This window comes from Rhea americana, unplaced genomic scaffold (genome assembly GCF_003343005.1).
Source record: "Rhea americana isolate MKP2758 unplaced genomic scaffold, rheAme1 scaffold_194, whole genome shotgun sequence".
Classification (NCBI taxonomy): Eukaryota; Metazoa; Chordata; class Aves; order Rheiformes; family Rheidae; genus Rhea; species Rhea americana.
The window spans coordinates 758,558-769,146 of record NW_028186083.1 but is presented as its reverse complement, the minus strand read 5'-3'; the positions used below and the strand labels follow the sequence as shown (position 1 = coordinate 769,146).

The following is a 10,589-nucleotide window of genomic DNA, read 5'->3' as shown; positions in this document are numbered from 1 at the left end:
CGTACGAAATTCTGCTTAATGTTTATTAGAGCGGCGTTAATCAATGTGTCAAGGTTTAAAGGGGAAAGCCTGGACAACTCAGCCCCGGTGCTTAATTAATCTTCCAGCAGTTTATCCTCTGCCCGGATCGGCTTTTCCGCTCGCGTGTAATTCGAAGGCAGGTATTTCGTTAGAAAGGGGGGACGCCGCGGAGCGGTGTTTTGTTTTATTCGCAAGCAGTGCACCTGCCGGGGGGCTGGCAGGGGCGCCCAGCCGCGCGTCGCTTTGCGTGCTCGCTCGGGCGCCGCGCTGAGCGCGGGCGCGGAGGGTGCGCGGGCGCGCAGGCCGCGCTGACCCGCTCCTCGGCCTCTCTCCCCGCAGGTGTTTCGGGACCAAGTGCGCGGGCTGTGCCCAGGGGATCTCCCCCAGCGACTTGGTCCGCAGGGCGCGGAGCAAAGTGTTCCACTTGAACTGTTTTACGTGTATGATGTGTAACAAGCAGCTCTCCACCGGCGAGGAGCTCTATATCATAGACGAAAACAAGTTTGTCTGCAAAGAAGATTACCTAAATAACAGCAATACTGCCAAAGAAAACAGCCTGCATTCAGGTGAGGGGGGGGCGGCGGCCGTCCCGGGGCGGAGGGGGGGCGCGCACGGCCCCGGGGCTATCGCGGCGGCCGCGCTCCTCTCCTCCCCCGCGGCTCTTTCTCGGCCCGGCTCCGTTCCCCGACGCCGTGCACCTCTTTGTCCCCAAACGGGGTGCCCCCCCCAGGCGGGGGCGTGGGGACCGGGACTGCGGCGCCCGCGGCCGCCCCGTCGCGGGGCCGCGGCGGCACCGGGGCCGGCTCGGAGCGTGACTCGCTGCTTTCCCTTTGCGCAGCCACCACCGGCAGTGACCCCAGCCTGTCCCCCGACTCCCAAGACCCTTCCCAGGACGACGCCAAGGACTCGGAAAGCGCCAACGTGTCCGACAAGGAGACGGGCAGCAACGAGAACGACGACCAGAACCTGGGGGCCAAGCGGCGGGGGCCGCGCACCACCATCAAGGCCAAGCAGCTGGAGACGCTCAAAGCCGCCTTCGCCGCCACCCCCAAGCCCACGCGGCACATCAGGGAGCAGCTGGCGCAGGAGACCGGCCTCAACATGCGGGTCATCCAGGTAGCGCGGCCGCGGGGCTTGCGCGGCGCGGCGCGGCCGGGGCTTGCGCGGCCCCGGCGCCGGCGGGGGGGATGCGGCAAGCGGCGACCGCGCTCCGCGCTCCCTCGCAGTGCCCTGGCCGCGGAAAGCCGCGTTTCACCTCGCTGCTGCTACGGTTAGAAACCTCTCCGCGACCCGCGGAGCGCCCCGGCAGCCCCGCGGACGCCCCGTCCGCGGCCCGGCACGGACGGACGGACAGCGCGGGCACGGCCAGCTGCTTTCCTTTAAAAACTCCTATAAAAACTGCAAATGGTATCGAAATTAATAACCATAAATGTGAGGGGTTAATGGATAAATAAGAATGACAATGCGCTGGAATTATTAAAAGGTTTATAAACCCGCAGCGCTGGGGGTAATGGGGGGTTAAAGGACCATTAAAGACGAGGTTAGATTGGAGAGTCTCAGTGTGAGGGTAATTAGGAGTAATCTTGTCAGGGTAATAAGAATTAACTCAATCATTCTTGACCCGCAGCCGGCGAGTTGCGCGCGGAGGGGCGGCTGCGCGGGGCGTTGCGCGGCGTTTGCGAGGGGAGGGAGCCCCGAGCGGGCCGCTGCCCCCGGGGAGCCGCTGCCCCCGGGGAGCCGCTGCCGGCGCCGCACCGGGGCCCGTCGCATTTGCGCGAAAGCAAAAGAGAAGCCGCGAGGGGGAAATGCGCGGCCGCGGGGGGTGGTGCTGCCCGCGGCCGCGGCCGGCCCCTGACGGCGGCCCCGGCCCGTCGGGCCAGGTCTGGTTCCAGAACCGGCGCTCCAAGGAGCGGCGCATGAAGCAGCTGAGCGCGCTGGGCGCCCGCCGGCACGCCTTCTTCCGCAGCCCGCGCAGGATGAGGCCGCTCGTGGACCGCCTGGAGCCCGGGGAGCTCATCCCCAACGGGCCCTTCTCCTTCTACGGAGGTGAGTGAGTACCGCTCCGCGCTCCCTTGCGCCCCGAGGMGCGCAGGGCGGCGMGGGGGAGCCGGGCCGCGCTGCGCCSGCGGCYGCGCACCCCGCGGAGATGTATGCTCACGCCCTTTCCCTTTGGTGTGCAAACAGTGCTTTGCTTTGATGCACACGCGTGCACACACACACACACACGCACGCATGCATGCATGCACGCACCCCGGTGTGCACCTCCCTGCACGCCTYGCCCCAGCTTGGTGCTGCATTTTGGGGGCCGGTTTGGCACATCCCTGAGTGCGGCGCTGCCCCTGTGCACAGGCCGCCGTGTTTCGCTCTCCTGTGGGGCTGGGAGGTTTTGCAGCRCCGACTGTTTCGGTGCCCAAACGCTGTAGCTGCAGCCGAGGGGCTCTGCGGGGTGTGTGGGGGGTCCCGCTCGGGACGGAGCMGGAGCGTGGCGGAGCCGGCGGCACCGCTGCCCTGGGCTGCGGTGAGCTCCGCACCCCGTTTGGAGGCAGCCGGGTGCAGCGCCGCTGGAGCGCGCTGTCATTTCCCGGTGACTTTGCCCGTGCGCTACCCTCCCTCCGTCTCTCCTTGTCCGCTAGATTATCAGAGCGAGTACTACGGCCCTGGAAGCAATTACGATTTCTTCCCGCAAGGACCTCCCTCGTCTCAAGCTCAGACGCCGGTGGATCTCCCCTTCGTGCCCTCCTCGGGGCCGTCCGGCACCCCGCTGGGGGCAATGGATCACCCCCTGCCCGGACATCACCCCTCCAGCGAGGCTCAGCGCTTCACTGACATCATGTCGCACCCGCCAGGAGACTCGCCCAGCCCCGAACCCAACCTGCCCGGGTCCTTGCACTCCATGTCTGCAGAAGTTTTTGGCCCCAGTCCTCCATTTTCCTCGATATCCGTCAACGGTGGTGCTAACTATGGCAATCACTTGTCACATCCACCAGAAATGAATGAAGCGGCTGTGTGGTAGCTTTAAAACAAACTGGGTCTAAGTAAGTGATGATCATCTAGTCTGCTTATTGTTACGGTGTACAGAAGTGAATAAACATAACATCTCTCCCGCCCTAAGACAATATTACCTTGGGAACGAACTGAATCCAGCTCACTCCAAGGCAAGCTTTGCTAGAGACCAGGACAATCGCCACGTTATGGTTGTAACAAACAGACAGACAGACAGACAGACAAGGGGACTTTTTGTACCATTGACAAAGAAACTGGTGAAGCTGTACAGTAACGTGCTGCCATGCCGTAGGATGGCGTAAGTTTGAGTACCCTGTTGGATGTCATCCTAAGAGCCACAATCCTTAGAAACTTCTCATTTAAAAAATATAATAATTGAATGAAGGAAAGGTCAAAGAAAAGGGGGAAAAAGCTTCAAGAACTCTAGCGTTCCCGGTTAAGGATGGTTCTGGCATTATGAATTTGTTTGTTAATTCTTGTCTCTCAGAAAGTTCAACAAGAAGAAACTCTTTTTAGCTTCAGCCATTTCAGCCTGCTGAATATCAGGTGGGACAACTTTCTTTTTCCTTTTTTTTTTGTTTTGTTTTGTTTTCCAAAATAGCAAATACTAAATGTTAAGCCCTCAGCACCAACTCTTCTACCTTCACAAAGCTACACATACAAAACCTCCTCATCCTAGCAAAGGTCACCAACCAGACCTCTAACGAACATGACTTGAAACAAGCAAACAAACAAAAAGTATTCTACCTTCACAAAGAGAGAAAAGCTAAACAAAAAGACTCTATTGAACTAAAAACAGTCAACTGTTTACGTCTAATGTTAAATTCAGGAGTTCAATGTTTTACTAATAAATCCTGTTTTAGAACCTCTTGTTCAAAAGCAAAATATTTTGAGCAACCAACCAAAATAGTTCATTTTCTTTTCTGTAGATGTTATAACAGATTGCAGGGCTTGTGGTTCACTGTGCTAGTTTGTAAAAGGTGTTGTTTACAGAAGGCAAAGAAAAAACCCATGAAACCCAGACAGTTGCCAAATAAAGTAAATATATAGCACAAATACTGTAAGGTGCTTTGCACCAGCAACCCGAGAAAGTGTTTAAAGTGTTACAAGGTTAAAAAAACAAACAAACATCTTTGCTAATTTTTAGTCCTGTTGAACATTCATGGAATTGTTAATATGACTTATATAGACCCACACAGGTTTTATTTTTGTGTCTTTAAAATAAAAGTCCAAAATATTTAAATTTTATGGTCAAATATGCAGTCAACAGCTGCTACTTTTTTCTTTATATATTAAATTTCTCATATGTCTTTTATTGTTCTAACAAACCTAAGCTTGTGTGACCTCCAGTGCATATTAGACCATTCACTGTATGAAAGAAAACATGTTGGATAAAATTTGTGCATTTTTAATAAAATTAGAAAATCTGATGTTTAGATAACTTGTGTTTCATTTGATGTTTTAAGCAATTTTAAATGGATTCTCTTGAGTAAAATAGCCCTGAAAAGAATTATCCACTATACTGGTACTGTATATCTATTTTGCTTTAGTAGAAGTCTAAACCCTGTTGTCAATGCAGATAGGAGTTATCTGTAGTTTCAGCCTTTCTTTACATCTGCAGCTGGTAAAGTAGGAATTAATACATTAATCTCCACATTAAATTACAAAATTGGAAACTAATCAAATTGTTAAATATATTAGCTTATTCTAGGTCCATGATAAAACATATTCAAAATTATCATTCATAAACAAAAATGTATTATGAATGTCAGAAATGTGCAAATATGTGGTTTAAAATTGATGCATTTGTAGTTAAATTAATTCTGCAGAGGTAATCTTTTTTTTAATTGAATGGTTTGGAAGACAACATAACCTCCATGTCATGAAAGTAATTTTAATCCTTTTTTCAGAGCTGATAGAGAGACCATTGTTTTATAACATTTGATATATATGAAGTTCTATAGAGGGAAATGGGGAAGAATATTTTGCTTTGCACTAGATACTAATATTCTTGGAGAAAAACAAAAAATTCTGAAACCTTGTGCAATTACAGATTTAATGTTTTGATTATAAATTATTGCAACATCCCAAACATTTGGTTCTTCAAAGGCAAAATTCTTAATGATTCCAAGATTATTTTGATCTATATTAGAAGTAAAGAATTAGGTTCAGTTTTAAAAAGTCACTAATTTCAATATTTCCCACCTGCTGAGATAATAGAACAGGATGAACTATAATTGCGTATTTTCCCACATCTCTCAACCAGTTGTGACTCTGGTTGATTTATTTTTTATTTGAAGTAGATGCAGAAATTTGCTGTAAAACGGGGACTTCTACATTCTCAGCAATTCAATTATTTATTTCTTTGGATTGAGGGAAAAAATCAAAATGCTTTAAAGTTGTATGTTTTGTAATTTTAAATGATGATTTCTTATTTTGTTCACAGCCTAGTTTATACGCCCAGCAGAGGGGCCATCTAGATGAAGCAATAGTTCACTTTAAACACAAAATGTCTTATATAATAATATAAAGATAAAAACTCTCTGCAAGGGATCTGTTAGTGTTTCTAAAAAAATCATGCTTTATTAAATACAGGGGAGACTTCTTAAACTCATGGGCTCCGTGTCTAACTCATTTATTTATCTTTTATATTGTTGGTATGGGGTTTTTGCTCTGTTTTGCATTTATATAAGCAAAGTAATGGGTGATCTATTTATTATAAACTTAACTGGGCCGATGCTATTTATAAATACTGCTATCAGTGCTTCTGGTCTGTGCTGCTGTTTCATTGCTGAATCRATTATTTTAAATGAGGATTTCACCAAATAGGTGTTATTTGTAGGAATTGTGTCTGCCAACAATTTTTAATTYTTTTTCTTTTTTTGGTAGCAAGTTACTCGCACGGTTTGTTCCGTGTGTGTTCGTGTAGAGGTGCGATCTAGTTCAGTTTAGGGCTCTGAACAAAAGAGACCGAGGGCCGCTCGTGCCCCCCCCGCCCCGAGATCCCCCTCGCTTGCGCGAGCGTTTCGCCGCCCGGAGGGCTCTGCGGAGGAGCAGCCCCCCGCGCCGAGCTGCGCCCGCGTGCCGGGGCTTCCCGGGGCCGAGCCGAGGCCCCAGCACTTCGCAGGTTTGAATCCTGCGCTCTCCCGAGCGAGCCCGGGGTTGCCGAAGACCCTAATCCAGCCACAATCGCGCAGCCAAAACTCCCTTTGAAGCCGTTGTCGCGTCGGGGCCTCCTAAGTCCCTGTTTACAAGAGCATTTCCGTTGACTTCGGCAGCGTTACTGGGCTGAGCAGGGGAAGGTCCTCTGAAAACACGCACGGCGTGGATTAATTTTGCATGTGCATATTATTTTTTAAATGCAGGCGAAGAGACATGACATGTGTGCAGCTATACACGTGCAATGAATTTTCTAATGTGTTTTTAGAAGCATTTGCTCTCGTTTGATTTTTCTCTTTCTTCTTTAACTGTCACGGTCTCGGTGACCTTCCCGTTGGTGCTGCGCCGCGGGAGAAGGCGCAGCCGGGGGCGCGGAAGCSCGCGCGGGCCCGCTCGTGCCCCCGCGGCGCGGCGGGCTTAGCCGGGGAGAGCGGTGCGCAGCCCGCGGCCGAGCCCCGCTGCGGAAGCACGCGGCATGAAGGCTTCCGCAGGTCCTGYGGTTAAGACCATGTAACGTTTGCTAAGAAAAAGGCGTGAGGAAAGCATTGTAAGTAATACTCACGTTAAGCTAATCCATGTGAAGGAGGTGTTTTTAAGGGTGACCAAGGTGTCTTCGAAATGCCCCGGGTGCCCAGCACTCGCACAACGCTGCTTTTGGCACAAACCGGTTGCCTAACGTGCCCACGACGCTATCACGGCGTGACGCTCCTCTCTGCAGTTCCCTTTCTCCTCCAGTCATYTCTATCATCTGTTTACTCAGGCCTTTGCTTGGGGAATGGTAGGGGATTTGGAAAGATCTATATCCCAGGAGTAMGAATGTACTTAAATTACGATTTGTAGACAAATGATGTATATTATTTTAATACGTGTATGTGTACCCAGAYGCTGAGTGATGGGTACTTGATAAAAATCTATAAATAAATATAATTTAAAAATATCAGTGGTGATTTACATACTTTTGCCATTCTAGGAAGCGGCAGATACTGCAATGTCCTCCTAGGAAAAATTCCTTCTGCCGTAGTCTGGAATTTCTCCCTGAGCAACAGTRCTTTATTTAAGCTTTGCATGTTCTTACAATATTAAATACAAGAAATTGCAATCTCCCTTTCTGTTACTGCCCTTGTATACAGACTAATATATAACTTCAGATATATTAAGATTGAACAGTTGATATGTATCCTTAAATTCCAAATGTGCTGTGCAGCTGAGAGCAGGAAATTACCAGGGCGCAGGGCAGGAGAAGCTGACGTTCGCCAGGTGGATTAGGAAGGGATTTGGAAAGTCTTTTATTTGTGTCRGCCGCTGTACCAGGGTGCTCAGGTTTTCTTACGCAGCAAAATATTCATGAAGCTCTAACTGAAATTAATGGGACTGTTTAAAAAAGATTTCAACCTACTTCAATTATAAATCCTTCTGGGACCGCTATCTTTCTTCTGTGTTTCTTTTTGAACAGTATTTGTGGTTTTCGGTTATACGCCATGGGGTCCTGCTTACAAAGCGGAGTTCTTTGTTGCCTGGAGAGTTTTTCTTTCATTAAACACAGCAACTTACAAAAATTGAAGAGTAGTTGTGGCCTTACAGTTAGCTGAAATTAGTAAATTCTCTTTGTACTTGGAATTACTGTAACTAGCATCATAAAAAGGCAGGGTACTCTCAGGACCGCGGATTTTTCTGCAGCGTGTTTACCATTTGTGCGTGGCATCGGTGAATTAGAGGCGTGCAGTTGTCTTTATTATGCATATCAATTGCCATTTCTCAGAGTATCCCGTGGCCCTCTGTATAATGCTCCTTAGGGAGAAGCGGTACAATCGGTATCTCTTACGTCTCCTGTTACAGGCTGTCTTCAAATTCAGGAACATCTCTGCTTTGGTTGTCTTTGGTGCAATGTTTGGAGAGCGTTTTTGGCAATCATAAGAATTAAGGCTTTTGCCTGATTGGTTCTAATATAAGCTTGCCTCCTGCAGAATCTGAATCTTCAAAGAGGCTGATAGGATCTCTAATCATTTGGAAGGAAGTATTTAATGCTGTTAAGCTGAGAAGCCCAAATTTGCAGCACAGGTCTACTGTGATTTTGTTGGAAGGTCTATATATGGCATGGGAATAGTAATGCAGYGCAGATCCTATGGACGTGCTTAAATATAAGCTGGAAAACATCCTCGTTGYCTTTCACAGACTTAAACACACGCTCGGGTGCTGTGGTGAATGGGAAGGAGTGAGCCATAGGACAAAAATTACCGTGGACTGTTGTGTTCGGCATCTCAAGAAGAGATGGTGTATTTGCTCTTTTTTGTTGCACTGAGGGATTCTCTCGATCACAAACAGACTTTTACTCTCGTTTTCTCCTAGGCTTTAAATTGTCTCTGGGTGGCCTTTTAAACTGCCGCCTGCTAGAAGCATCTTAGGCCCTGCATCTATTCCTATAAACTATATTCATTGTATTTTTAGCTGTAAGAACAACTAAGAGATGTTTAAGTCTTAAAATCAATTAAGATGTGTTTTTGAATGAGTGATGGGTTAAAATATCAGAAATAGTTAAGTAAATGAAAATGTGGAGGAAAAATATTAATAAATATTTCTAGGGAAAGATTTTTTTCTATATACATCTACATTTCCTGTTACACTTTTTTTTTWAAACAGTGGAAGGGTTTTCCTTTATTCTCTTTCCTGCTTCCTCTAATTTTCCTTCTCTTCTCTCTTTTTTTTTTGCTGATAAATTATGTTGCTGATTTAAAAAAAATTGTAAAATGAAATAATCTGGTTAAAATTAAAAAGGTTGGTTTGGTGAAATGACATTTACTGGCCAAAATATTGGAAAAATTAAACTTGCTCAGCTCTAGTTTGTAGCTATTTTTGGACAGTATGCTGTCCTCCATATGTGGGTCAAATTCTGCTGTGGATAATGCAATTCAATTAAATTCAGTAGCTGTGACTCGGCTGCATGTAATTCTCGCGGCTCCCTGGGAATCGCGCAGACCGCAGCCCAACTTGCTCCCGTCGCGCAAGGTGGGAGCCCGGCGCTGAGCGCTGGCGAACGCGGACGGTTTGGCAGACGAGCAGTAAATTATTCAGCGCGGTTGTCTGAATGGCTTTACATTTCCAACACACTTCTTTGTTTTTATGTTTAAGTAAAGAAATGCCCTGAAAAWTTGATTGTTATTAATAATATGTAATTATACAGACACACAAGTATGATACAGTCTCTCACTGCTAAAGCCACCATCTAATGTGGCAGTTCYTAAAAGATGACAAGCTCCACAAATACATCATAACAGCAAAGGAAACCAAGTATGAGAAATTAGAAGATTTTTTTTTGTAGTATAGACTATTCAAAATTCACTTGGTTATCCGTTACATGTTTAGGGTGTTATTTTAATTTTACCAAATATACATGTAAATAGAAAGTAAAATTAGGAAGAAAAATGCCAAAGAAATTCTGCCAGTTATTTGATGACTTAGGCTTATAGTTTATAAACAGGCAGAGGGTTTTATGGAACTTACTATGATGCATAAAGGGCTTTCATGATTGTCKTAAAAATTAAATTAAAATGTATTGATATAATTTTTATACAAATACTCTCCTGCACGATTAGGAGTCCAAACCACAGCAGCATGGTTTGAGGGCATGTGAACCAGAAATTAAAACCGAGTCTTAGAGTCTGATTTAATTATCCTGCTAACTAAAAGGCAAAAGAGAAAGAATAAACAGTAAAGCGAGGGATTGTGTTGGTAAAATATTTTAACATTCCATGGCTTTAATACTGGGGATTTTCTGTTTGATGTTGTTTTATTGACTCAATCCCTTTGACAAAAATCTGCGATGAACAGCGCTGCACGCTTTTGACTGCTGCTCAAGCCAGCCCGTACGTAGCTCGCACCCGAGTCATTTTGGGGCGYGCGGAGGCCCCGCGGGTCGGGCTCGCTGGCTGCACGCCACGCGCTCCCCGCCGCAGAGGGGCAGCGAAACTGCACGTTCTGACTGTACAGCGATTTTTATCTGTTCACGTTTGTTTTGCGCTGATGTAAATGACTGATGCAGGGTAGAAAAACAGGTCCATAAGCTTTGACAGGACCCCTCGTGTTTACAGTTGTACAAGAATTTTAATGCATTGCTGGATTCGAGATTTATACTGAACAATAGTCCCATTAATCTCAATGGGTGAGATTCTGATCTCACTGAAGTGAGTGACAAAAATTTAGTTGACTTCAAGAAGCTGATTTTTTACTGAAAAATACTCCTGCAACTCGCTGTGTATTTTTTTATAAATTGTATTGGGTACACTCTATATAACCATCTCTAAAAGCCTCTCTCACTTTATTGATGAGACTATTTATTATTTGTTAGGTTAGGGTAGAAAACATCCCTTTTTCACCTTGTAAAGTGCAAAGGTTTGAAAATGCAGTTACAC

At 46.7% G+C, this 10,589-nt stretch overlaps 1 protein-coding gene across 3 annotated transcripts in view; it reads left to right on the top strand.

Moving 5' to 3' along the window:
- Positions 1-3,034, top strand: part of LHX1 (LIM homeobox 1) — a 4,319-nt gene extending 1,285 nt beyond the window's left edge. Inside the window, exons 2-5 of one of the 3 annotated variants that reach the window (XM_085302951.1) lie at positions 361-549; positions 660-1,137; positions 1,902-2,067; positions 2,655-3,034. In XM_085302951.1, coding sequence (XP_085159077.1) covers positions 361-549; positions 660-1,137; positions 1,902-2,067; positions 2,655-3,034 — 1,213 coding nt within the window. Of the gene's footprint in view, positions 1-360; positions 1,138-1,901; positions 2,068-2,654 lie in introns of all 3 variants that reach the window. The other 2 variants (XM_085302952.1, XM_085302950.1) reach the window with 2 other exon arrangements.
- Positions 3,035-10,589: the final 7,555 nt, after the last annotated feature.